General features: G+C 46.9%; 1 protein-coding gene and 1 long non-coding RNA gene across 6 annotated transcripts; one reads left to right on the top strand and one right to left on the bottom strand.

The window, feature by feature from the left end:
• The first annotated feature begins 766 nt into the window (after positions 1-766).
• Positions 767-27,003, top strand: LOC127532549 (phosphatidylinositol 4,5-bisphosphate 3-kinase catalytic subunit alpha isoform-like). 4 transcript variants are annotated; one of them, XR_007939980.1, is made up of 28 exons: positions 767-1,134; positions 8,482-8,609; positions 9,004-9,107; positions 9,186-9,348; positions 9,444-9,653; positions 10,169-10,236; positions 10,355-10,483; positions 10,617-10,670; positions 10,975-11,084; positions 11,169-11,310; positions 11,409-11,494; positions 13,348-13,453; positions 13,988-14,140; positions 14,225-14,356; positions 14,988-15,112; positions 16,237-16,318; positions 16,572-16,736; positions 18,799-18,902; positions 19,033-19,147; positions 19,472-19,543; positions 21,082-21,188; positions 21,419-21,540; positions 22,909-22,987; positions 23,080-23,250; positions 23,334-23,451; positions 23,582-23,733; positions 23,785-23,994; positions 24,189-27,003. XR_007939980.1 is itself a non-coding variant. In XM_051944366.1 (28 exons), exons 2-28 carry the CDS (start codon positions 8,525-8,527, stop codon positions 24,311-24,313), a joined length of 3,213 nt encoding a protein of 1,070 aa, XP_051800326.1. In that variant the 5' UTR covers positions 768-1,134; positions 8,482-8,524; the 3' UTR covers positions 24,314-27,003. The 4 variants fall into 4 exon arrangements, 3 of the variants coding, with proteins under 3 accessions (XP_051800326.1, XP_051800325.1, XP_051800327.1); XM_051944366.1 differs by having other exon boundaries at positions 768-1,134; positions 19,048-19,147; positions 23,846-23,994; XM_051944365.1 differs by having other exon boundaries at positions 768-1,134; positions 23,846-23,994.
• On the bottom strand, positions 15,470-16,333 carry LOC127532564 (uncharacterized). Of its 2 annotated transcripts, none has more exons than XR_007940035.1 (3): positions 16,223-16,333; positions 16,127-16,186; positions 15,470-16,078 (listed from the first exon to the last, which is right to left on the bottom strand). It is a non-coding gene; the product is annotated as an uncharacterized LOC127532564 (long non-coding RNA). The 2 variants fall into 2 exon arrangements; XR_007940036.1 differs by having other exon boundaries at positions 15,470-16,028; positions 16,127-16,150; positions 16,187-16,273.
• Positions 27,004-27,913: the final 910 nt, after the last annotated feature.

Genomic DNA, 27,913 nt, shown 5'->3' with positions numbered 1-27,913 from the left:
CTATGGATGTCCTCACTAAGATAGAAGTAGAAGAGTGTGTGTGTCTGTGTCTGTGTGTCTTTGTGTGTGTGTGTGTGTGTGTGTGTGTGTGTGTGTGTGTGTGTGTGTGCCCATGTTTGTCCTTGTGGGGACCTCATTTCGGTCCCCACAAGTTTAAACAGTGTTTTCTTGGTCATGTTGTTGTTACTGAAAAAGTAAAAGTGCAAAAACGTTTCTTTAGGGTTAGACATTGTTTTGGTCTGGGTTAGGGTTAGGGTTAGGGGTTAGATATGAATGGGAGTCAATGGTATGTCCCCACAATGATAGAAAAACAGTGTGTGTGTGTGTGTGTGTATTTAGTGTGTGTGTGTGTGTGTGTATTTAGTGTGTGTGCGTGTGTGTAACCATGGTAACGTCCAGCTGTTGCTCCAGCAGTGTGTCTGGAGTTCAGCTGACAGTCTGAGCAGGAACTCACTGTGCTCTGATTGGTCACCTGCGGAGCCCACACCTTGATGACATCATCAGGTGTGTGTCAGGGTGTACCTGCTGCAGAGACGGTCTACAAGCAGAGGTCCCACTCCCACAGAGATCCAGAGGTCAGATCTATCCTCCGTCTTAGTTCTTGGTTTCAGGACGTTAGTGCAATAAATCTACTTCCTGTCTGAGTAATCCTCAGCTCTAACTGAACCGTCTCCATGGCAGCAGCAGGGCATTGTGGGTAATGTAGTCTGTTCCTGCTGCTCCCGTCTCAGAGCTGCTGGCCCTTTAAGAGAGAGGATGGGCCCCTCCTCCACCCCCACCTCCTCCTCCATCCTCCTCCTCCAGCAGCACATTGTTCTACCGGCAGCAGCTTCATCCTGTTACTGTGGACCAGGACAGCAGACAGGCAGAGAGACAGACGGACAGAGAGACAGAGAGACAGGCAGACAGCCAGAGAGACAGACAGGCTGTAAGTGTCTCTCTGTGAAGCAGCACTGAGCAGGGCGGCGACTGATGGATCCACCGGCTGCTATATGAACGGAGACAAAGACAATCAGACGTTAGGACTGACGTGAGGACAGACGGGAGGACAGGAAGACAGACGGGTGTCCAGGCAGACAGACAGGTGGGCGATATGAGCGGAGGAATGCGTCTGTGGAGCAGCAGGCAGCCCAGGTGAGAACAAAGACTCTCTTCTTCTTCTTCTTTGGTTTCACGTCTCGGTGATGCTCCCGCCGCTGTTGTCATGGAAACCATATGATAGTCTGATGTCATGGTGAGGAGATTCTGACGACACTTCAGTTCTTCCTGTTTCACAACAAACTCGCCTGCTTACTGTTTACCTGAGGGACGCAAACAAACATATGACATCATCATTAAACACCTGCTCCCAGCTGTCAATCAATCAATCCATCAATACAGTGATCAGAGGTCACATGACTCCCTCCTCCTGCTCTCATTGGATCTTTGGTTTGTTCTCCAAACACAACTTTTTGTTCTGTGGAACTTTATCGACACCTGATCCTGTCAACAGAACTTTATTTACAACTTTCAGGTCAGAGTGTTTTCTGCATCAGCTGATCATATTGAGGATCAATAACAACCAGAACATGATCCCAGAAAGGTCCGGGTTCTCCTGGAGATGGTTCTGGTTCTGGGTCAGACCTTAGATCTGATTCTAAATAGAAACCAACGGCTTCTTTAAAAGAGCCGGTCAACAGGAAAATAAGAGGAGGAAGCCCACTTCCTGACACACAACACAGGAAGCACACACACACACACACACACTGACACAGAGCGCGCGCGCGCGCGTGTGTGTGTGTGTGTGTGTGTGTGTGTGTGTGTGTGTGTGTGTGTGTCCTACTTTCTTTGTTTGACGGCTCGGCTGCAGAAACACAAAAGGCTGCAGAACAATGAGACGTGTGACGCTAGAACATGTTGACGGACGCTAAGACACAAACAGCAGGAAATAAACAAAAGTAAACAAGAACAACTTACAGAGAGTGGAACAGTGAGAGAACATCCAGGAGAACGAGAGAACATGGCAGCAGAATGTCTGACATGTTTAATGTCACAACTCGCCTTACTGGACGCTAAGCTGCACCATCAGAACTCCTCAGATGGAACCTGATGTTCTCTGGAGGTTCCCCATACAAAACATGTTCTACAGGTTCTTTAAATGTAACACATATAAAACACACACTGGATGTGTGGAACATTTAGAACATTTGGAACACTGGTGGAAGACTTAGAACATTTAGAATATGTGGAACATTTAGAACATGTGGAACATTTAGAATATGTGGAACATTTATAATATATGGAACATTTAGAACATACAGAACATTTAGAACATGTGGAACATTTAGAATATGTGGAACATTTATAATATATGGAACATTTAGAACATACAGAACATTTAGAACATTTAGAACATGTGGAACATTTATAATATATGGAACATTTAGAACATGTGGAACATTTAGAACATGTGGAACATTTAGAATATGTGGAACATTTAGAACCTTTAGAACATATAGAACTTTTAGAACATAATGAACATTTAGAATATGTGGAACATTGAGAACAAATGGAACATCTAGAACATGTGGAACATTTAGAACATGAGGAACATTTAGAACATAAGGAACATGTGGAACATTTGGAACACTGGTGGAAGACTTAGAACATTTAGAATATGTGGAACATTTAGAACATGTGGAACATTTAGAACATAAGGAACATTTAGACCATTCAGAATATATGGAACATTTAGAACCTCTAGAACATATAGAACATTTAGAACATAAGGAACATGTGGAACATGTGGAACATTTAGAACATAATGAACATTTAGAATATGTGGAACATCTAGAACAAGAGGAACATCTAGAACAAGAGGAACATTTAGAACATAAGGAACATTTAGAACATAAAGAACATGTGGAACATTTGGAACATTTAGAACATGTGGAACATTTAGAACCTCTAGAACACATGGAACATTTAGAACATGTGGAACATTTAGAACATAAGGAACATGGGGAACATTTGGAACATTTTGAACACTGGTGGAAGACTTAGAACATTTAGAATATGTGGAACATTTAGAACATGTGGAACATTTAGAACATAAGGAACATGTAGAACATTAGGAATATGTGGACCATTTGGAAAATTTGGAACATTTAGAATGTGGAACATTTAGAGCATGTGATTCACTTAGAACATTTAGAACATGGAAAACTTTGAACATTGAGAACATGTGATTCACTTAGTACATTTAGAACATGGGAAACTGAACATTTAGAACATGTGATTCACTTAGTACATTTAGAACATGGAAAACTGAACATTTAGAACATGTGATTCACTTAGTACATTTAGACCATTTAGAACACGTGGAACACTTAGAACATTTGGAACATGTGGAACATTTAGAACATAACATTTAGAACATATAGAACATTTAGAACATAAGGAACATTTAGAACATAATGAACATTTAGAATATGTGGAACATTTAGAATATGTGGAACATCTAGAACAAGTGGAACATTTAGAACATAAGGAACATTTAGAACCTAAGGAACATTTGGAACATGTGGAACATTTAGAAGATAAAGAAGATTTAGAACATTTAGAACATAAGGAAAATTTAGAACATTTAGAATATGTGGAACATTTAGAATATATGGAACATTTAGAACATGTGATTCACTTAGAACATGTAGAACATTAGGAATATGTGGACCATTTGGAAAATTTGGAACATTTAGAATGTGGAACATTTAGAACATGTGATTCACTTAGAACATTTAGAACATGGAAAACTTTGAACATTTATAACATGTGATTCACTTAGTACATTTAGAACATTTAGAACATGTGGAACACTTAGAACATTTAGAACATGTGGAACACTTAGAACATTTAAAACATGTGGAACATTTAGAACATGTGGAACACTTAGAACATTTAAAACATGTGGGACATCTAGAATATTTGGGACCAGAGAGCGTCTGTTGGTTGAACCTTGGGGTCTGTGGAGCTCAATCAGGCACCACCAGAAGGAGTAACACAGGGCCACCATCCAGTAGGCCTACCACCAATAGGGCTGGAAATCAAGGTTTGGTGCCATGACCACTGGGCAGGAGGTAGGAGTGAGTGTCTGGGTGCACCGCCCCCTGGTTGGGTAGACGAGCTCTGGGGATGTGAAACGTCACCTCACTGGGTGGAAGGAACCTGAGATGGTGGAGGTAGAGTGATTCCGACGAGATATAGTTGAGCTAACCTCCACACACAGCAAGGGTTCTGGAACCAGAATCCTGGAGATGAGTTGGAGTCTCTCCTTTTCTGGAGTTGCCCAGGGTGAGAGGTGTCAGGTGGGTGTGGAGATAATCACAAGCCCCCGGCTGAGCGCCGCTTTGTTGGAGTTCTCCCTGGAGAACCAGAGGGTTGCCTCTCTGAGACTTCATGTTGCAGAGGGGAAAACTCTGACTGTTGTCTGTTCTGATGCACCAACAGCAGTTCAGAGTGTTCGGCCTTCTTGGAGTCTCTGGGTGATTCCTGGAAGGGGTACCGCCTGGGGACTCCATAGTTCTCCTGGCGAACTTCAACGCTCACGTGGGCAACGACGGAGAAACCTGGAGGAGGTGATTGGGAGGAACGGCCTGCCCGATCTGAACCTGAGTGATGTTTAGTTATTGGACTTCTGTTCTAGTCATAGATTGTCCATAACAAACACCATGTTGGAGAAGAAGGTTCTCATTAGTGTACCTGGTACCAGAACACCTTAGGTCAAAGGTCCATGATGGACTTCGTAGTCGTATCATCAGGCCTGCAGCCATATGTTTTGGACACTCAGGTGAAGAGAGGATAGAGCTGTCAACTGATCTCCACCTGGTGGTGAGTTGGATCTGATGGAAGACTGCCAGACAGACCTGGTAAACCCAAACGTGTAGTGAGGGTGACCTGGGAACATCTGGTGGAGGACCCTGTCTGTGGGGTTTTCAATTCCAACCTCCAGAAGAGTTTCTCCTGCATCCTGGGGGAGGATGGGGACTTGGAGTCTAAGTGGTCCATGTTCAAAGCCTCCATTGCAGAAGCAGCTGTTAGGAGCTGTGTTCTGAAGGTCACTGGTGTCTGTCATGGTGGAAAACCAAAAAACTGCTGGTGGACACCAGCGGTGTGGGAAGCTGTCACAATGCAGAAGGAGGCTTTTAGGGCAGCTGTGGCTCAGGTGGTAGAGCGGGTCGTCCAATGATCGAAGGGTCGGCGGTTCGATTCCCGCTCTCGCCTAGTCATGTGCTGCATGCCGAAGTTTCCTTGGGCAAGATTCTGAACCCCGAATTGCCTACCAGTGACTGTTCCACTAGTGTATGAATGTATACTGACTGATGTTGCAGGTTGATTAGCAACCTGTACATTAGTGTGTGAATGTGTGTGTGTCTGGGTGAATGGGAGCAATTGTTGTAAAAGCGCTTTGAGTACTCTGATGAGTAGAAAAGCGCTATATAAGCGCAAGTCCATTTTAGGGCTTGGCTTGCTCAGGGGTCATTGGGGACATTGTCAGGTCGTGGAAAGAGAACTTGGCATTGGGTATGGTACCTGTGGAGTGGCAGACCGGGGTGGTGGTTCCCATCTTCAAAAAGGGGGACCAGATGAGTTCCAACTATCAGGGTATCACACTTCTAAGACTCAGTTTCCTCTAGGTTGCTGAAAGGGAGGCTCCGACTGATTGTAGAACCTCAGATTCAGGAGGAACAATGTGGATTCCATCCTGGTCATGGAATGGTGGATGAGATCTTTACTCTTGCTGCTGCTGAGGGGTATTGGGAGTTGGACCTGCCAGTCTACATGTGTTTTGTGGATCTGGAAAAGGTCTACAACCGTGTCCCCTGAGGACCTATGTGGGGGTATTGAGGGAGTATGGGGTACCAGACTCTCTGATACGAGCCTTTCGGTCCTTGTACAACCAAAGTGAGAGCTGTGTCCACATACTCAGCACAAAGTCAGAGATGTTTCCGGTGGGTGTTGGACTCCTCCAGGGCTGTCCCCTGTCTCTGATCCTGTTTGTGGTCTTCATGGATCTCAAGGATCAGCCGGGGTGGGGAGGGTGTCTGGTTAGAGGACCTCAGGACTGTATTTCTGCTTTTTGCAGATGATGTTGTTCTGTTGGTTCCTCAGACCTTCAGCAGCACTGGAGCAGTTTGCAGCCGAGTGTGAAGCGGTGGGGATGAGGATCAGAACCTCTAAGTCCGAGGTCATGGTACTCTGATGGAAACTGGTGGATTGAAAAACACAAAAAGCCGTCACAGCCCTCTTCTGGACCCCCTGCAGTTCGCCTACAGAGCCAACAGGTCTGTGGACGACGCCGTCAACCTGGCTCTCCACTTCATTCTGCGGCACCTGGACTCAGCAGGAACCTACGCCAGGATCCTGTTTGTGGATTTCAGTTCTGCCTTTAATACAGTCATCCCTGCCCTGCTCCAGGACAAGCTCCTCCAGTTGAGTGTGCCTGCCTTCACCTGCAGATGGATCACAGACTTTCTGTCTGACAGGAAGCAGCATGTGAAGCTGGGGAAGCAAGTCTCCGAGACCAGGACCATCAGCACTGGCTCCCCCCAAGGCTGTGTTCTTTCCCCACTGCTGTTCTCCCTGTACACCAACAGCTGCACCTCCAGGCACCAGTCCGTCAAACTCCTGAAGTTTGCAGATGACACCACCCTCATTGGACTCATCTCTGATGGGGATGAGTCTGCTTACAGACTGGAGGTAGACAACCTGGTGATCTGGTGCAGCAGGAACAACCTGGAGCTCAACGCCCAGAAGACAGTGGAGGTGGTGGTGGACTTCAGGAGGAACACAGCCCCCCCTGCTCCCATCAAGCTCTCAGACTCCACGGTGCTCACCGTGGAGTCTTTCCGCTTTTTGGGATCCATCATCTCCCAGGACCTGAAGTGGGAGATGAACATCACCTCCATAACCAAGAAGGCACAGCAGAGGATGTACTTCCTGAGGCAGCTGAAGAAGTTCAACCTGCCAAAGACTATGATGGTGTACTTCTACACGGCCATTATAGAGTTCATCCTCTCCTCCTCCATCACCGTCTGGTACCCTGCAGCCACTGCTAGGGACAAGAGCAGGATGCAGCGCATCATCCGCTCTGCTGAGAAGGTGATCGGATGTAACCTGCCATCTCTGCAAGATATGCACACCTCTAGGATTTTAAGGCGTGCAACCAAGATCACCCCTCTCACCCTGGCCACAAACGTTTTGAACCCCTCCCCTCAGGCAGGAGGCTGCGGTCCATCAGGACTAAAACCTCTCACCACAAGAACAGCTTCTTCCCCTCTGCTGCATCGCTGATAAACACTGCCCGTGCCACTGCAAATCAGCTCTGTTGACTACATTAATTACTACTGCATAGTAACTGCACATGCCTGTCTATTTTATCCATATTTCCTACATCTCTTACTTACTATTTTATTTGTACTTGCACCAAGAGCACCATAGAAAATTCCTTGTAAGTGTAAAAACCTACTTGGCAATAAACCACATTCTGATTCTGATTCTGATCCCTCTGGGTTGTGGGGGTTGCTTCCCCAAGCAAAGGAGTTCAAGTATCTCAGGATCTTGTTCATGAATGATGGAAAATGGAGCTAGCGATGGACAGGAGGATTGGTGCAGCATCAGCAATAATGAAGGCGTTTTACTGAACCGTCGTGGTGAAGAGGGAGCTGAGCCTCAAGGAGAAGATCTCAATTTGCCATTCATCTACATTCCAACCCTCACCTATGGTCATGAGCTCTGGGTAGTGACCCAAAGAATAAGATCATGGATACAAGTGTCTGAAATGAGCTTCCTCTGTAGGGTGTCTGGGCTCAGCCTTAGAGATAGGAGGAGAAGATCAGACATCTGGAGGGAGCTCAGAGTAGAGCTGCTGATGCTTCACCTCTGAAGGAACCAGTGGAGGTGGTTTGGACATCTGATTCTGATCCTCCAAGGAGAATTCCTTTGGAGGTTTTCTGAACATGTCCTCCTGGGAGGAGATCCCGAAGTAGAACCAAAACTCACTGGAGGAATTATGTATCTCGTCTGGCCTGGGAACACCTCGGGAAGAGCTGGAAAATGTTTCTGGGAGGAGGAACGTCTGGAATGACCTGCTTCATCTGCTGCCTCCATGACCCGATCCCTGATAAGAGGAAGAAGATGGATGGATGGATGGATGGATGGATGGATGGATGGATGGATTAATGATGAATGATGGATGGATGGATGGTAGATGGATGGATGGATGCATGATGGATGGATGGATGATGGATGGATGGATGGATGATAGATGATGGATAGATGGATGGTAGACGGAACATTTAGACTATGTGGGACAATGATAAAATGGGCAGACTGGCTTTAAGTTATTGGTTTTACTGGTGTTGATTCATCAAAGAAACGGGGTGCTGTGTTTCTACCAACAATCTGGTCTGTCTGTTTGTCTGTCTGTCTGTCTTACCTGTCCAGGGAGCCAGCGCTGAGGTGAGGCAGCTTGTGATTGGTGGTTACCATGGCACCCAGGCCGTCCTCAGGGGAATTATGGGGTCTCCATCTGATGCCTCCTCGGATCCTGGTGGATTGTTGCCTCCCCAATGGTACCGTTCTATTCTATAATAATCTACTGCATTTCTACTGTGTATTTCTACTGCTTTTTCATAGTATCTCTACTGTGTATTTGTCATACGTTTTTATAGTGTTTCTACTGTGTTTTCACTGTTTTAACTTTATTTTTACTGTGCATTTCTACTGTGTTTTTATAGTATTTCTACTGTGTATTTCTACTTTGTTTTTATAGTATTTCTACTGTGCATTTCTACTGCGTTTTACTAGTATTTCCACTGTGTATTTCTACTGCATTTTCATAATATTTCTACTATGTATTTGCACTGCGTTTTCACTGTATTTCTACTGTGTATTTCTACTGCGTTTTCATAGTATTTCTACTGTGTATTTGTACTGCGTTTTCACAGTACTTGTACTGTGTTGCAGGGATGATGGTGAGTCTGGAGTGTCTCAGGGAAACTCCCCTCATCAGCATCAAGCAGCAGCTCTTCACTGAGGCCAGGAAGTATCCTCTGTACCACCTGCTGCAGGTAGCCCCGCCTCACCTTTAGCCCCGCCCCCTGCCCACCGCTGGCTGCAGCATTAACCTCTGCTCTCTGATTGGCCAGGAGGAGTCGTGCTACATCTTTGTGGGTGTGACCCAGGAGGCAGAGAGGGAGGAGTTCTATGATGAGACTCGGCGCCTGTGCGACCTGCGACTGTTCCACCCCATCCTGAAGGTCATTGAGCCGCTGGGCAACCGGGAGGAGAAGATCCTAAACCGGGAGATCGGTGAGACACGCCCCCAGCCACACCCTGATGAGGTCATCAGGTGGTGAGGTCACTACAGGCTCCGCCCCTCCCAGACTAACACTGCCCTCCTGCAGGCTTCGCCATTGGGATGCCGGTCTGTGAGTTTGAGATGATGAAGGACCCAGAGATCCAGGACTTCAGGCGGTCCATACTGAGCGTGTGCAGAGAGGCCATGGAGGAGAGGGAGGGGGGTGGGGCCCACAGCCAGGCGCTCTACGTTTACCCCCCCAACGTGGAGTCCTGCCCCCAACTGCCCCAGCACATCTACAGCAAGCTGGACAAAGGTGGGATCTGCCCCATGGTACACCTGTCTGAACATGTTTGTTTTAATCTGTCTGCCTGAACCTGGGGCTGCAGAGTGGTATAGTGGTTAGCACTTTCGCCTTGCAGCAAGAAGATCCCCGGTTCAAATCCCGGCCTGGTCCTGAGATCTTTCTGCATGGAGTTTGCATGTTCTCCCTGTACATGCGTGGGTTTTCTCCGGGTACTCCGGCTTCCTCCCACAGTCCAAAAACATGCTGAGGTTAATTGGTTACTCTAAATTGTCCGTAGGTGTGAATGTGAGTGTGATTGTGTGTCTGTATATGTATCCCTGTGACAGACTGGTGACCTGTCCAGGGTGTCCCCTGCCTTCACCAGAGTCAGCTGGGATAGACTCCAGCACCCCCCATGGCCCTAGTGAGGATAAAGCGGTGTATAGAGGATGGATGGATGGATGGATGTCTGAACCTCTGTCTATAACCTGTCTCTCTGAACCTGTCTGTCTATAACCTGTCTGTCTGAACCTGTCTGTCTGCAGGCAGGCTGATAGTGACCATCTGGGTGATCGTGTCTCCGTCTAACTCCAAACAGAAATACACTCTGAAGGTAAAGCTGCTTCATGTCCTGCTCTGTAGGACGGCAGAACGTCTCGTTCTCGTGCTGGGAACACTTTCCTCTGACTGAGGAGAACCAACACTTCTTCCTCACCTGTGTCTGTGTGCAGGTGAGTCACGACAGTTTACCTGAGCAGCTGATCGCTGAGTCCATCAGGAAGAAGAGCCGATCGATGCACCTTTCACCTCAGCAGCTCCGCCTCTGTGTGCAGGAGTACCAGGGCCAGTACATCCTGAAGGTACACCTGTCTGTCTGCCTGCCTGCCTGCCTGTCTCCCTGTCTGTCTGTCTCACCTGTCTGCCCGTCTGTCTGTCTCACCTGTCTGTCTGTCTCACCTGTCTTACCTGTATCTCTGTCTGTCTGTCTCTCAGGTGTGTGGCTGTGATGAATACCTGTTGGAGAAGTTTCCTCTCAGTCAGTACAAGGTAAGAACAAGAAACACTGAACTCCACCAACCACCTGTCTGTCTGTATGTCTCTCTTCCTCACCTGTCAGTCTCCCTGTCTCTCTGTCTCACCTGTCTCACCTGTCTGTCTCCCTGTCTCTCTGTCTCACCTGTCTGTCCTCCTGTCTGTCTCCCTGTCTCTCTGTCTCACCTGTCTGTCCTCCTGTCTGTCTCCCTGTCTCTCTGTCTCACCTGTCTGTCCCCCTCTCTGTCTCCCTGCCTCACCTGTTTGTCTCCCTGTCTCTCTGTCTCACCTGTCTGTCCTCCTGTCTGTCTCCTTGCAGTACATCCGGTCCTGCATCATCGTGGGACGTCTTCCTCACCTGATGCTTGTGTCCAAAGACAGTCTGTACTCCCAGCTCCCGGCCTCGGGCTTCGTCACGCCGTCCTACAGGTAGGCCATCGGTGGCTGTGACTGACAGGCGTGACGGCCAATCCAGAGGCAGCTCAGGTGTGAGGTGTGGTGTTTGTGTTTCAGCCGTCGGACGCCTCAGCCGTCCCCCTGTCCAGGAGGAGGAGACGGAAGTCCTCCTCGATCCCTGTGGGCCTTCAACACTCTGCTGAGGGTCCGACTGCTGTGTGCCACCTACGTCAATGTCAACATCCGGGACATCGACAAGGTCTGTCTGTACCTGTCTGTACCTGTCTGTACCTTTCTCTCTGTCTGTCTCTCAGTGGTGGTCCAGTGAGAGTGAACCTGCTGTTTGTCTGTCTGTAGATCTATGTGAGGACGGGGATCTATCATGGAGGAGAACCACTCTGTGACAACGTCAACACCCAGAGAGTCCCCTGCTCGAACCCCAGGTAAGGACACCTGTCTGTCTGTCTCACCTGTCCACAGGTCCATTTCTGAGGGATTTGTGAGGGAGACCAACGAGGACAAATGAGGATTCTTCTCATTTGTTCCAATGAGCAGGATCTCTGTTTTGTCAATGTTTAGTTTTAGGAGGCTTGAGGTGAACCAGGATTTTATTTTAGACAGACAGTTGGTGAAGGAGGAAGTTGGGAGTGTGGAGCTGAGTTTATGGATAGATAGAGCTGGGTTTACTGAATAGATAGAGCTGGGTATCATCTGCATAGCAATGGAAATAAATGTTGTATCTACTGAAGATATTACCAAGGGGAAGGAGGTAGATGATGAAGAGAAGGGCCCCAGTACAGAGCCCTGGGGGACACCTGAAGAGACGGGGGAGAACTGCGAACAGAAGGACTTGAGGTGGATGAGTGTGTCCTGAGAGATATGAATGAAACCAGTCCAGTTTGTACAGTGATTCCAACGGAGGATGGTCTATTGAGGAGGATGGAGTTAGAAATTGTGAGTAATCCAGAATCAGCTGGTACTGTAGGAGAAGATGATTGGTGATTTCTATGAGAGCAGTTTCTGTACTTTGGCGGACACCAGACTGGAATAGAAATGGAGTTGGGAAGCAAAAGTTTTTTCAAGGATTTTGGAGATGAAGGGCAGGTTAGAAATTTGCCGAGGTTGTTGAAGTTGTTTGATCTGAACCAGATTTCTGGAGGATTGGGGAGACAGCTGCAGTTTTAAGAAGAATGGGAACAATTCCAGGACAGAGAGGAGTGGATGATGGCAGTTATGAGGAGGAGCATTGAGGAGAGACGGGATATAACCAGAGCTGTTGGGAGGGGATCTAACTGACATGTGAAGGGCTTGGATTTTAGGAATGAAAACAGTGAGCTAGTGTTATCATCATTGGAGTGGATGGGACTGGAGTAGTGGTCAGATTTGGTTTGAGTGACTGAGTCCTTGTGTCAAAATATGCGAGTTTTGTGAATTTCTTTGTGGATTGTGAGACCAGTTTTTCTATGAAGTCACTCAAGATGACGACATTTGGTTTCATGGACCGGAGTTCAGGGGTAAACCAGGGGGCAGTTTGTGTGGAGGAAACGGATCGAGTTTTCAATGGAGCGAGGGAGTTGAGGATGTCCTTTAGTCCGCTGTTGTATTGGCAAACCAGTTGATCAGTGGAGGAGTAGTCAGGAGTCAGAAAATAGTCCATACTGGGGGGGAGGGTGTCCAGATTAATGTCTTTGAGATTCCTGAATGAAACATGTTGGCTTGGTTCTGGAAAGGCAGAGTGTGACGGGGAATGATAGGAGGAAGTGGTCCGATATGTGACGTTCATCAGATGTACAGTTGGATGGGGTAAGACCAGAGCAGCAGACTGGATCCAGAGTGTTTCCTTTTGTGTGGGTGGGAAAATCAATGATCAATGGGGGCGGTAGACTGTAGTGACACTAGTGGGAGTGGGAGCAGGCAGTCTGCAGGTTGTACACTGGAAGGAGGCAGGGATACTGGCAGGACTTTCCACTTCTCACTGTAAATTATCACGAGACCACCTCCATCACCTGAGCTAAGTGGTTGACAGATGTAAACAAAGCCATGCAGAGTGGAGTCACTGAGGTGAGAAAAGTCATCAGGATGGTCCCAAGCGTCAGGTCAACACAGAAAATCCAACCTATGGTCAGTGAGGAGATCCTGGAGGAGATGATCCCTGTTGGTGAGAGAGAGGATGTTAAGACATATGACATCTACCTGTCTGTCTGTCTGTCTGTCTGTCTGTCTGTCTGTCTGTCTGTCTGTCTGTCTGTCTGACTGACTGACTGACTGACTGACTGACTGTCTCACCTGTCCCCAGGTGGAATGAGTGGCTGACCTATGACATCTACCTGGCAGACCTCCCTCGTTCAGCCAGACTCTGTCTGTCTATCTGCTCTGTGAAGGGAAGGAAAGGAGCCAAGGAGGTAGGAGAGCACACAAGGACATTCATGGAGACGTAGAGAGAGAGGGATTAAACTGTCCACCTGTCTGTCCTCCTGTCTGTCCTCCTATCTGTCCTCCTGTCTGTCCTGTCTGGCCTCCTGCCTGTCCTCCTGTCCTCCTTTCTGTCCTGTCTGTCCTCCTGTCTGTCCACCTGTCTGTCCTGTCTGTCCTGTCTGTCCTGTCTGTCCTCCTGTCTGTCCTGTCTGTCCTGTCTGTCCTCCTGTCTGTCCACCTGTCTGTCCTGTCTGTCCTGTCTGTCCTGTCTGTCCTCCTGTCCTCCTTTCTGTCCTGTCTGTCCTCCTGTCTGTCCACCTGTCTGTCCTGTCTGTCCTGTCTGTCCTGTCTGTCCTCTTGTCTGTCCTGTCTGTCCTGTCTGTCCTCCTGTCTGTCCACCTGTCTGTCCTGTCTGTCCTGTCTGTCCTGTCTGTCCTCCTGTCTGTCTACCGGTCTGTCCTGTCTGTCCTCCTGTCTGTCCTGTCTGTTCTGTCTGTCCTGTCTGTCCTGTCTGGCCTCAGGAACACTGTCCTCTGGCCTGGGGGAACGTCAACCTGTTTGATTATAAGGACATCCTGGTGTGTGGTAAGGTAGCTCTCAGTCTATGGCCCGTCCCTCATGGTCTGGAGGACCTGCTCAACCCCATTGGAGTCGCTGGTTCAAATCCCAACAAGGTTAGTGATGTCATTCTGGTGGACAAATGATCACTGATCAATCACGGTTCTCTGATCAATAACTGATCAATGACTGCTCTGCAGGAGACTCCGTGTGTGGAGCTGGAGTTCTCCTGGTTCAACCAGACTGTGGTGTTTCCTGATGAGCAGCAGATAGAAGAACATGCTAACTGGACCATCAGCAGAGAGCTGGGCTACAACTACTGCCACGGACTGGTAGGACATTAATATAAATATGAATAACAGAGCTGGACTACAACTACTGTCATGGACTGGTAGGACATTAGTATAAATATAAATATAAATAACAGAGCTGGACTACAACTACTGCCATGGACTGGTAGGACATTAATATAAATATAAATATAAATATAAATAACAGAGCTGGACTACAGCTACTGTCATGGACTGGTAGGACATTAATATAAATATGAATAACAGAGCTGGACTACAACTACTGCCATGGACTGGTAGGACATTAATATAAATATAAATAACAGAGCTGGACTACAACTACTGTCATGGACTGGTAGGACATTAATATAAATATAAATAACAGAGCTGGACTACAACTACTCTCATGGACTGGTAGGACACACACACAGGACATACTATATATATATATATTATTATTATTATTATTATATTATATATAGTTATATATAGGGACAAAGAGACAACATGTTAATATAATAAAAATCTCCCTCCCTCCCTACCTGTCTCTTTTTCTACCTACTTGTCTCCCTCACCTACCTGTCTCTCTCTCTACCTGTCTCTCTCCCTTCCTGTCTGTCTCTCTCCCTACCTGTCTCCCTCTCTCCCTCCCTACCTGCCTGTCTGTCCTCAGAGCAGTCGTCTGGCCTGTGACAGCAGTGTTTCAGCAGCAGATGCAGAGCAGCTTCGTTCTCTTTGCTCCAGAGATCCTCTCTATGAGCTGTCAGAGCAGGAGAAGGACTTCCTCTGGAGACACAGGTGAGACAGAGGTGAGGGCGGGGCCTAATGAGCAGACACAGCTCAGACAGAGGTGAGGGCTGGGCCTAATGAGCAGACCCAGCTGAGGGTGGGGCCTAATGAGGAGACACATGTGAGACATCGCTGAGGGCGAGGCCTAATGAGCAGACACAGGTGAAGGCGGGGCCTAATGAGGAGATACAGGTGAGACCAAGCTGAGGGCGGGGCCTAATGAGCAGACCCAGCTGAGGGCGGGGCCTAATGAGGAGATACAGGTGAGACCAAGCTGAGGGCGGGGCCTAATGAGCAGACACAGGTGAATGTGGGGCCTAATGAGCAGACACAGGTGAGGGCGGGGCCTAATGAGGAGATACAGGTGAATGTGGGGCCTAATGAGCAGACACAGGTGAGGGCGGGGCCTAATGAGGAGAGACAGGTGAGACACAGCTGAGGGGAACAGTCTACACAAATGCAGACTTTTTTGACCAATAACTGATTATTGTCCACACCTGTCTGTCTGACTGTCTACCTGTATGTCTACTTGTCTCTCTACGTGTCTCTCCACCTGTCTCTCCGCCTGTCTCTCCACCTGTCTCCCTACCTGTCTCTCCACCTGTCTCTCCACCTGTCTCCCTACCTGTCTCTCCACCTGTCTCTCCACCTGTCTCTCTACCTGTCTCTCCACCTGTCTCTCCACCTGTCTCCCTACCTGTCTCTCCACCTGTCTCCCTACCTGTCTCTCTACCTGTCTCTCTACCTGTCTCTCCACCTGTCTCTCCACCTGTCTCTCTACCTGTCTCTCTACCTGTCTCTCCACCTGTCTCTCTACCTGTCTCTCCACCTGTCTCTCTACCTGTCTCTCCACCTGTCTCTCTACCTGTCTCTCTACCTGTCTCTCCACCTGTCTCTCCACCTGTCTCTCCACCTGTCTCTCCACCTGTCTCTCCCTACCTGTCTCCCTACCTGTCTCTCCACCTGTCTCCCTACCTGTCTCTCTACCTGTCTCCCTTCCTGTCTCCCTACCTGTCTCTCCACCTGTCTCTCCACCTGTCTCTCCACCTGTCTCTCCACCTGTCTCTCCACCTGTCTCCCTACCTGTCTCTCTACCTGTCTCCCTTCCTGTCTCCCTACCTGTCTCTCTGCAGACATTACTGTGTAAACATCCCAGAATCTCTTCCTAAGCTGCTTCTGTCTGTCAAATGGAACTCCAGAGACGAAGTATCCCAGGTACAACCCCAACAATCAGTCACCATGGTTACCAAGGCTGTTTCAGTCTCACTCACCTGTTACCTGTCTGTCTGCCCCTCATGCTCCTCCTGGTCCTGGTCCTCCTGGTCCTCCTGGTCCTGTTCCTCCTGGTCCTGTTCCTCCTGGTCCTGGTCCCCCTGGTCCTGGTCCTGGTCCTGGTCATGGTCCTGGTCCTGGTCCTGGTGCTGGTCCTGGTCCTGGTCCTGGTCCTCCTGGTCCTGGTCCTCCTCAGATGTACTGCTTGCTGAAGGAGTGGCCTCTGATGGAACCTGAATCTGCTCTGGAGCTTCTGGACTGTAACTTTCCTGATCCGATGGTCAGAGAGTTCGCTCTGCGCTGCCTGGTGCAGGGTCTGACGGATGACAAGCTGTCGCAGTACCTGCTGCAGCTGGTTCAGGTACGCCTCCACATGTACAGATGTACATACACCTGTACAGGTATGCACACCTATAGAGGTACGCTTACACCTGTACAGATACGCTTACATCTGTACAGGTATATACACACTTGTACAGATGTACATACACCTGTACAGGTACGCCTACACCTGTACAGATGTACATATACCTGTACAGGTACAGTGTCTTGTGAAAGTATTCGGCCCCCTTGAACTTTTCAACCTTTTGCCACATTTCAGTCTTCAAACATAAAGATATAAAATTTTAATTTTTTGTCAAGAATCAACAACAATTGGGACACAATCGTGAAGTGGAACGAAATCTATTGGATATTTTGTATTTTTTAACAAATAAAAAACTGAAAAGTGGGGCGTGCAATATTATTCGGCCCCTTTACTTTCAGTGCAGCAAACTCACTCCAGAAGTTCAGTGAGGATCTCTGAATGATCCAATGTGGTCCTAAATGACTGATGATGATAAATAGAATCCACCTGTGTGTAATCAAGTCTCCGTATAAATGCACCTGCTCTGTGATAGTCTCAGGGTTCTGTTTAAAGTGCAGAGAGCATCATGAAGACCAAGGAACACACCAGGCAGGTCCCAGATACTGTTGTGGAGAAGTTTAAAGCCGGATTTGGACACAAAAAGATTTCCCAAGCTTTAAACATCTCAAGGAGCACTGTGCAAGCAATCATATTGAAATGGAAGGAGTATCAGACCACTGCAAATCTACCAAGACCCGGCCGTCCCTCTAAACTTTCACCTCCAACAAGGAGAAGACTGATCAGAGATGCAGCCAAGAGGCCCATGATCACTCTGGATGAACTGCAGAGATCTACAGCTGAGGTGGGAGAGTCTGTCCATAGGACAACAATCAGTCGTACACTGCACAAATCTGGCCTTTATGGAAGAGTGGCAAGAAGAAAGCCATTTCTCAAAGATATCCATAAAAAGTCTGGTTTGAAGTTTGCCACAAGCCACCTGGGAGACACAGCAAACATGTGGAAGAAGGTGCTCTGGTCAGATGAAACCAAAATCCAACTTTTTGGCCACAATGCAAAACCATATGTTTGGCGTAAAAGCAACACAGCTCATCACCCTGAACACACCATCCCCACTGTCAAACATGGTGGTGGCAGCCTCATGGTTTGGGCCTGCTTTTCTTCAGCAGGGACAGGGAAGATGGTTCAAATTGATGGGAAGATGAATGGAGCCAAATACAGGAGCATTCTGGAAGAAAACCTGTTGGAGTCTGCAAAAGACCTGAGACTGGGACGGAGATTTATCTTCCAACAGGACAATGATCCAAAACATAAAGCCAAATCTACAATGGAATGGTTCACAAATAAACGTATCCAGGTGTTAGAATGGCCAAGTCAAAGTCCAGACCTGAATCCAATCCAGAATCTGTGGGCAGAGTTGAAGACTGCTGTTCACAAACGCTCTCCATCCAACCTCACTGAGCTCCAGCTGTTTTGCAAGGAAGAATGGGCAAGAATTTCAGTCTCTCAATGTGCAAAACTGATAGAGACATACCCCAAGTGACTTGCAGCTGTAATTGCAGCAAAAGGTGGCGCTACAAAGTATTAATGCAAGGGGGCCCAATAATATTGCACACCCCACTTTTCAGGTTTTTATTTGTTAAAAAAGTTTAAAATATCCAATAAATTTCGTTCCACTTCACGATTGTGTCCCACTTGTTGTTGATTCTTGACAAAAAATTAAAATTTTATATCTTTATGTTTGAAGCCTGAAATGTGGCGAAAGGTTGAAAACTTCAAGGGGGCCGAATACTTTCACAAGGCACTGTATGCACACCTGTACAGGTACGCTTACACCTGTACAGGTATATACACACCTGTAAAGATACACATACACCTGTACAGGTACACTTACACATGTACAGATGTACATACACCTGTACAGGTATGCACACCTGTACAGGTACGTTTACACCTGTACAGGTACACTTACACATGTACAGGTATGCTTACACCTGTACATGTGTGTCACCATGTTCTGACACCTGTACGTGTTGCTGAGCTGACCTTTGTGTTTCAGGTGTTGAAGTATGAGATGTACCTGGACAATCCTCTGGCTCGCTTCCTCATCAAGAAGGCTCTGACCAATCAGAGGATCGGACACTTCTTCTTCTGGCACCTAAAGTCAGTTTACTTACACACCTGTATCTGTTTGGTTAGTTAGTTCGTTAGTTCATTAGTTAGTTCATTAGTTAGTTAGTTAATTTGTTCATTCATAGGTGTGTTTGTTTGTTTGTTTATGCTCTGGTAACAGGTTCTGTTGTCACAGGTCAGAGATGCACAACAAAACTGTTTCTAGACGGTTTGGTCTGCTGCTGGAAGCTTTCTGCAGAGCCTGTGGCATGTACCTGAAACACCTGAACAGACAGGTGAGACCTGAAACACCTGAACAGACGGGTGAGACCTGAAACACCTGAACAGACGGGTGAGACCTGAAACACCTGAACAGACGGGTGAGACCTGAAACACCTGAACAGACGGGTGAGACCTGAAACACCTGAACAGACGGGTGAGACCTGAAACACCTGATCTGTTCATCTACAGTCTGATGGATCCATGACGCCTTTCAGAACTAGTGTTCACTGAGTCATGAATGAATGTGTAGTATTTTCTAATAATGTTTATTACTGTGTGTGTATTTGTGTGTGTATTAATGTGTGTATTTGTGTATATGTATGAATTTGTGTGTACAGGTGGAGGCGATGGATAAACTGGTGAATCTGACCGACACACTGAAGCAGGAGAAGAAGGATGAGACCCAGAAGGTGAGGAACAGACTCATCCAGTGATATGAAAAGTATTTGCCCCCCGACAGAATCGTTCCGTTTCTGGATATCTGTCACCTAAATGTTCCACATCATGATATGAAACTAGTTTAATATTTAGATATAATATGAAGAGATAAGATTAAAGATAAACAAGAAAACACAAAATGCAGTTTTTAAATGATGGTTTTATTCATTAAAGGTTAAATTCTATCCAGAACATCTTGCCCTATGTGAAAAAGTAATCGCCCGCTGAGCTACCAATCCACCAAAGGACCACATTCATTGGCCAGTTGGGTTCAGGTTCTTCATCCAGACCTTCAGATGGTTCCTGCCAGGCTGGTGGAACCTAAACATCACTAGATAGAACCTGTCTTCATTGTGAAGCCGCTGAAGGGTCTCAGAAAGCAGAACATGATGCCACGTTCTACAGAGATTCAAGAACAGATGAGGATCAAAGTCATGAACATTCATCAGTCTGGAGGGTTCCAAAGCCACTGCTGAGGTTCTGGGACTCCAGAGAACCTCAGTGAGAGACGATATCCACACATGAAGAAACATGGAACAGCGGAGAACCTTCAGGAGTGCACCAATGACCAACATTTCTCCAAAGAACATCCATGTCTAATCCAGGAGGTCACAGAAGAACCCAGAGGAACATCTAAAGATCTTCAGACCTTACTGGCCTCAGTTAAGGTCTGTCTACATGGTTCCACAATAAGAAGACTCTGGAGGAAATGGATCCATGGGAGAATTAAAGATCAAACCTCTACTGACCTAAAAGATCATAAAGGTTCCTCCAAGACTTTAGGAGAACATCCTCTGGACTGATGAGTCAAAGGTGGAACTTTCTGGAAGACATGGGTCCATTCTATCTGGAGTAAAAATAAAAAAGATCATGGTACCAGCAGTGGAACATGGTGGTAGTGAGGTGGTTGGAGGACCTGGACGACTGGTCATGAATTCTGCTCTCTATCAGAAGAACCTCCAAGAGAACATCTACCATCAGCTTAGGACCTGAAGCTCAACACTGATGGATCCAAAGAACACCAACAAGTCCACCTCTGAGCAGCTCAACAAGAACTAAATGAAGGTTCTGTAGTCAAAGTCTGGACGTGAAGATGCTGGTTGAAGACCTTCAAAGATCAGCTGATGTTCTAAAATCATCTGATGTGACTGAATTAAAATTGTTCTCCAGAGAAGAGTGGACAAACGTTCCTCCATGGATGTAGAAGATGATCCCAGCTGGAACAAACATTTACCTGCTGCTGTCAAACCAGTTGGTAGGTTCAGAGGGGCAATTACTTTCTCACAGGTTTTCAACAAATCATCAATAAACCATCATTTCAAACTGTATTTAGTGCTTAGGTCTAATATTAAATATATCTAAATATTAGTTTGATGATTTGGAACATTTAAGTCTGATATGCAGGAATAAAAGATTTCTATAGGGGCCAAATACTTCTATCACGATGTTATACATCTGACTCTGTGATTGACTGATGCTGATGCATTGCTGCCTTGTGATTGGTTGTCAGACCCAGATGAAGTTCCTGGTGGAACACATGTCTCGTCCAGACTACATGGAGGCTCTGCAGGGCTTCGTGTCTCCTCTGAACCCAGTCCACCAGCTGGGGAACCTCAGGTAACGACCCAGCTAACCAGCTAACTAGCTAACAGACTAACGGGCTAACCAGCTGAGCAGCTAACCGGATAACTATCTAACCAGCTCACTAGCTGACCAATTAACCAGTTAACTAGCTAACCAGGTAATTAGCTAACTGTCTAACCAGCTTCTCAGCTAACTTACCTAACCAGCTAACTAGCCCGCTAACAGTCAGACAGGTGCGTGCCAGTAACTCAGGTGTGTTTCAGGCTGGAGGAGTGCAGGATCATGTCGTCAGCAAAGCGCCCCCTGTGGCTGAACTGGGAAAACCCCGACATCATGTCTGAGCTGCTCTTCACCAACAACGAGATCATCTTCAAGAACGGAGATGGTAATGAGCTCAGCGCTGGCCCTAGCAGGGGATTGTGGGTAATGTAGTATATTACAGTGGTGGAGAATTGTAGGTAATGTAGTGTGTTACAGTGCTGGGGGATTGTGGGTAACGTAGTGTGTTACAGTGCAGAGGGGTTGTGCGTAATGTAGTGTGTTACAGTGGTGGAGGATTGTGGGTAACGTAGTGTGTTACAATGCTGAGGGATTGTGCATAATGTAGTGTGTTACAGTGGTGGAGGATTGTAGATAATGTAGTGTGTTACAGTGGTGGAGGATTGTAGGTAATGTAGTGTGTTACAGTGGTGGGGGATTGTGCGTAACGTAGTGTGTTACAGTGCTGGGGATTGTGCGTAATGTAGTGTGTTACAGTGGTGGAGGATTGTAGGTAATGTAGTGTGTTACAGTGCTGGGGGATTGTGGATAATGTAGTGTGTTACAGTGGTGGAGGATTGTGGGTAACGTAGTGTGTTACAGTGCTGAGGGATTGTGCGTAATGTAGTGTGTTACAGTGGTGGAGGATTGTAGGTAATGTAGTGTGTTACAGTGCTGGGGGATTGTGCATAACGTAGTGTGTTACAGTGCTGGGGGATTGTGGGTAATGTAGTGTGTTACAGTGGTGGAGGATTGTAGGTAATGTGGTGTGTTACAGTGCTGGGGGATTGTGGATAATGTAGTGTATTACAGTGCTGAGGGATTGTAGGTAATGAAGTGTGTTACAGTGGTGCAGGACTGTAGGTAATGTAGTATGTTACAGTGCTGGGGGATTGTCGGTAACGTAGTGTGTTACAGTACTGAGGGATTGTGGGTAATGTTGTGTGTTACAGTGGTGGAGGATTGTAGGTAATGTAGTGTGTTACAGTGGTGGAAGATTGTGCGTAACGTAGTGTGTTACAGTGCTGGGGGATTGTGAATAATGTAGTGTATTACAGTGCTGGGGGATTGTAGGTAATGTAGTGTGTTACAGTGGTGGAGGATTGTGCGTAACATAGTGTGTTACAGTCCTGGGGGATTGTGGGTAATGTAGTGTGTTACAGTGGTGGAGAATTGTAGGTAATGTAGTGTGTTACAGTGCTGGGGATTGTGGGTAACGTAGTGTGTTGCAGTGGTGGAGGATTGTGGGTAATGTAGTGTGTTAGTGGTGGGGGATTGTAGGTAATGTAGTGTTACAGTGCTGGGGATTGTGAGTAATGTAGTGTGTTGCAGTGGTGGAGGATTGTGGGTAATGTAGTGTTACAGTGCTGGGGGATTGTAGGTAATGTAGTGTTACAGTGCTGGGGGATTGTGGGTAATGTAGTGTGTTACAGCAGTGGAGGATTGTAAATAATGTAGTGATTGTGGGTAATGTAGTGTGCTTTGTGTGTTGCAGACCTGCGTCAGGACATGCTGACGCTGCAGATCATTAAGATAATGGAGAACATCTGGCAGAACCAGGGTTTGGACCTGCGGTGAGACACTGATATCATCAGTGACACGCCTCTGACATCATGACTCCCATGGCTAACAGAGTGTGTGCGTGTGTGTGTGTGTATGTGTGCAGCATGCTGCCGTACGGCTGTCTGTCCATAGGAGACTGTGTGGGTCTGATCGAGGTGGTGAAGAACAGCTTCACTATTATGCAGATTCAGTGTAAAGGAGGCCTGAAGGGGGCGCTGCAGTTCAACTCTAACACTCTGCACCACTGGATCAAAGACAAGAACCGCGGGGAAGCGTTAGTACCAGTCTCTCTGACCACCTGTCTGTCTTTCTGTCTGACTGTCTCACCATCTGTCTGACCACCTGTCTGTCTCTCAGGTATGACCGGGCCATAGACCTGTTCACCAGGTCTTGTGCAGGTTACTGTGTCGCCACCTTCATCCTGGGAATTGGTGACCGTCACAACTCCAACATCATGGTGAAGGAAAACGGACAGGTGAGCTGATGACTCCTTCCCCTGATCAATGGCTCCTCCCCTGACTCCTCCCCCTGATAAATGGCTCCTCCCCTGACTCCTCCCCCTGACCAATGGCTGCTCCTCTGACCCCACCTCTTCTCTTCTTCAGCTGTTCCACATCGACTTTGGTCACTTCCTGGATCACAAGAAGAAGAAGTTTGGCTATAAGAGGGAACGTGTCCCCTTCGTCCTCACGCAGGACTTCCTCATCGTCATCAGCAAAGGAGTCCAGGAGTCCACCAAGACCAAGGAGTTTGAAAGGTGTCCCCTCAGTCCACCTGTCTGTCTCACCTGCCTATCTTACCTGTGCAGGTTCCAGGAGATGTGCTATAAGGCCTACCTGTCTGACCACCTGTCTGTCTCACCTGTGCAGGTTCCAGGAGATGTGCTATAAGGCCTACCTGGCCATCCGGCAGCATGCCAGCCTCTTCATCAACCTGTTCTCCCTCCTGTTGGGATGTGGGATGCCAGAACTGCAGAGCTTTGATGACATCGCGTACCTGAGGAAGACCCTCGCCCTGGGTGAGACAGACACACAGGTAGACAGGTGGTCAAGTAGACAGACTTTACTTCAAAAAGAAAGATATTAATGGAAACTCAACCAAATGGTGACAAACACCTGAACACATCTTTGACTGTACCTGTCTGTCTTTCTGTCTGACCACCTGTCTGTCTGTCTGTCTGTCTGTCTGTCTGTCTGTCTGTCTGTCTCTCAGAGAAGAGCCAGCAGGAGGCGCTGGAGTACTTCACCAAGCAGATGAACGATGCTCACCATGGAGGCTGGAGCACCAAGATGGACTGGATCTTCCACACCATCAGACACATGCCCAACGAGCACTGACATCCTCCAGATCCACGGAGAACAACTCTGGACTGGCACAGTAATCAGATTACTGCAGTCATACTCAGTGATCTTCTACCAGTGTGTGATCTTCTCCTGCTGGAATATTCCTCCTCTTCATCTAGAAATGTCTTCAACACCTCCTGACCTCATGCAGCCCCAGATCATCATACCGCCACCTCCATGCTTCACTGTCAGGACTATGATCCACTGTGGTAGTCCTGGTCAGTGGAGACAAAAGAAGAACCACAAAGAGACACGAAACTACCACAGACACAAAACAACCATAAAGAGACGCAAAACGACCACAAAGAGACACAAAACGACCACAAAGACACAAAACAACCACAAAAAGACACAAGACGACCACAATGAGACACAAGACGACCACAGAGACACAAAACGACCACAAAAAGACACAAGACGACCACAAAGAGACACAAAACAACCACAAAGAGACACAAAACAACCACAAAAAGACAAAAAACAACCACAAAAAGACACAAGAAAACCACAAAAAGACACAAACTGCTCTCCACTGTGGTCCTGGTCAGGTTCTCGCCAACATCTGGACTCCATCTGAACCAGAAGTGTTTGTTTTCTCTGCTGTTCTGCTTAAAGTAATCTGATTACTGTGGGGGATCCAGTCAGCTGGTATTGTGTGTGTGTGTGTGTGTGTGTGTGTGTGTGTGTGTGTGTGTGTGTGTGTGTGTGTGTGTGTGTAAATCACATGTCTCTTCTGTACATAGCACACGTATTTATCATGGAACACACACCTGTAGCACACGTGTGTCCGTTTACTGCACTAACTGAGGACGACGAAGACGATGAAGACGATGATGTTGTCTGATGTCACGGGTTTCAGCCTCACGTCGTCGTGTCGGTGGGACGGTTGTCATAGTAACGTGAATCTCAGGGTGGTGGTGAACGTCTTCCAGTTAGCATGTTAGCTCTGCCAAACTTTATAAGCTTTATTGAAACCAGCAACGTGAACACTGGGTCACTGTGAGAGCAATAAAACCTCCAATCACTGATCAGTACCTTTTGACAATCAGGAGCTCTGACCAATGGGAGGGCAGGGCTGTGGGCGGAGTCATCAGCGACCAATCAGCTTTCTAATGTGAACAAATAATTCTCAACATTTACGTGTTTATGATCTGCTAACAGAGACTTTTCAGCAGGTTTTTAAACCATATTTTAAACTGTTACAGTAAAAGTTCTTCCTGTGAAATGATTCTTCAAATATTTGCACCTTTCATTCGTCCCTCAGTGTTTCTGAATATTTAAAGTCTTTCTGAATATTTAAAGTGTTTCTGAACATTTAAAGTGTTTCTGACACTAACAGACGCCGTCCACAGCTGCTGTCCAGTCAGGTCCAGGCTAGTTCTGAAGTATTTCTGAGTGTTTTTGGAGTATTTCTGAGTATTTTGGAGTATTTTTGAGTGTTTCAGGGAGAGCTGATTTCCTCTGAACTGACATATCATCAGGTGTATCAGGGATCAAAGACAATCTGAACCAATCAGCTGCTCGCTCAGTCACTGGGTCCAATGCTAAGCTAATTAGCACTGTTAGTCTGTTAGCTCCGTCACTGTGTCTAATGCTCAGCTAATTAGCAGTGTTAGTCTGGTCGCTGAGCCAATGTGTCCAATGCACTATGCTAAGCTAGTCAGCACTGTTAGCCTGGTAGCGCAGTCACTGTGTCTAATGCTAAGCTAATTGGCAGTGTTAGTCTGGTAGCTGAGCCAATGTGTCTAATGCACTATGCTAAGCTAGTAGGCACCGTTAGCCTGTTAGCTCAGTCACTGTGTCTAATACACTATGCTAAGCTAGTTAGCACTGTTAGCCTGTTAGCTCAGTCACTGTGTCTAATGCACAACGCTAAGCTAGTTACCACTATTAGCCTGTTTGCTCAGTCACTATGCTAAGTTAGTTAGCACCATTAGCCTATTAGCTGGGCTGCGGCTCCATAGTTAATACTGAGCTCAGCTGCTGCACTGGAACAAGGAATTCTGGGTAGCGTTAGTTAGCATAGTGTAGCATCAGTAGAAGCCCCGCCCCTCCTGCCTCATTGGCTGCTATTCTCAATGGGCAGGGCGAGACACTGACAGGGTGATGACGCCCAGTTTTAATGTGAAAGTGTGTTTGTTCCTGCTCAGGTAGTCAGGCTAAGCCCCGCCCACACCTGTCAGTAACCATGACTACCGGTCAGGCGGCACAGACCCGCCCCCTGCTGCATGCTGATCATTCAATGGTTCATGACATTATGACCATGCTGGTTGCCATAGTGACTGTGTTTTGCTGTGATCGGTGTTATTGATTGTTTGCTGAACTGATGTATTGATGATTGATCGGTGTCTTTACAGCCTGATCACTATTGATTACTGATCATTATTGATTTCTGGCAAGTATTGAGGATCAATCGGTGTTTTTACAGCCTGATAACTATTGATGATTGATCAGTGTATTTACAGCTTGATCACTTTCTTCATGTTGACTATTGATTTCTGATAACTATTGATGATTGATCGGTGTATTTACAGTCTGATCACTTTCTTCATGTTGACTATTGATTTCTGATAACTATTGATTGTTTGAACCAATCCTCCCGCTGTGGGGGCGGAGTCACGCTGCAGGTGTAGCAGCACCTGTTGGTCTGTGAGTGTTGTCATGGAAATAAAGGCTGGACAGCTGCTCTGTGTTTGGTCTGCTTGAAGGTTCTTCAGGACAGCGCCGCCTGCTGGGGAGGAACCCTAACCCTGGATGAGACACAGAAGGTGTTAAAGATGGCTGAATCCCAAACCGCCCCCCCTACACCCCCCCCCCCCCTCCACTACCGAGTGTCACTCCAAAAGAAGTCACACTCACAGCTGTGGAGGGCACCTATTATTGAAGGGGGAGGGTATAAATACGATGGTCAGGAATGGGACGCCCTGTCGCCTCACCAGAAAACGGAAGACGTCATCGCCATGGTAACACAAAGACGCCTACTGTCATGGCTGTAGCGCTGTGGCACAGGTTGCAGGCAATGATGTAGGGGCTACATTCTGCTTCAAATAATTTGAAGTCATCCCACATGTTTTCCAATCCTATTATCTGGCATTTCAAATCCAACAAATGAATGAATAAATGAATTCTGTCAGTTGTGTTCAAATTTTAAGGTGTCAGGGGGTGCACAATTAAATCAAACGTCAGCAGAGAAGAAGATTTGTTTCTTTTGATTTATCTTTTTTCACCACTCTTTTTGTGATGTTCTGTCAGTGTGAAAAAGGCGTGGGCAGAGCTGGCTCTGGACATCAGGGGGCCCTAAGCAGGATCACTTTGTGGCCCTGCCTTGCGGTGGTTAGTAGAGTATTGCCATCGCAAACCAGCAACTGTATGGAAAACCTTACACATTTTGTTTGTATTTGATTTTAATTTGCTGGGACACAGTAATTTTGCTGCGTAGACAAAGTAAAGCTTACAGATTTGCCACATTTCTACTGCAACTTTGTTACTATTGAACTCCTTATAAATATATATATATATATATATATATATTAGGAAGATAAAATAGAAGACTAAAAAGACTTAAAAAATCACATAAAAGCAGTTCTGTCAAAG

This window comes from Acanthochromis polyacanthus, chromosome 24 (genome assembly GCF_021347895.1).
Source record: "Acanthochromis polyacanthus isolate Apoly-LR-REF ecotype Palm Island chromosome 24, KAUST_Apoly_ChrSc, whole genome shotgun sequence".
NCBI lineage: Eukaryota > Metazoa > Chordata > Actinopteri > Pomacentridae > Acanthochromis > Acanthochromis polyacanthus.
Note: the sequence above shows the minus strand (reverse complement) of the source record. Positions and strands in the feature narration are given on the sequence as shown.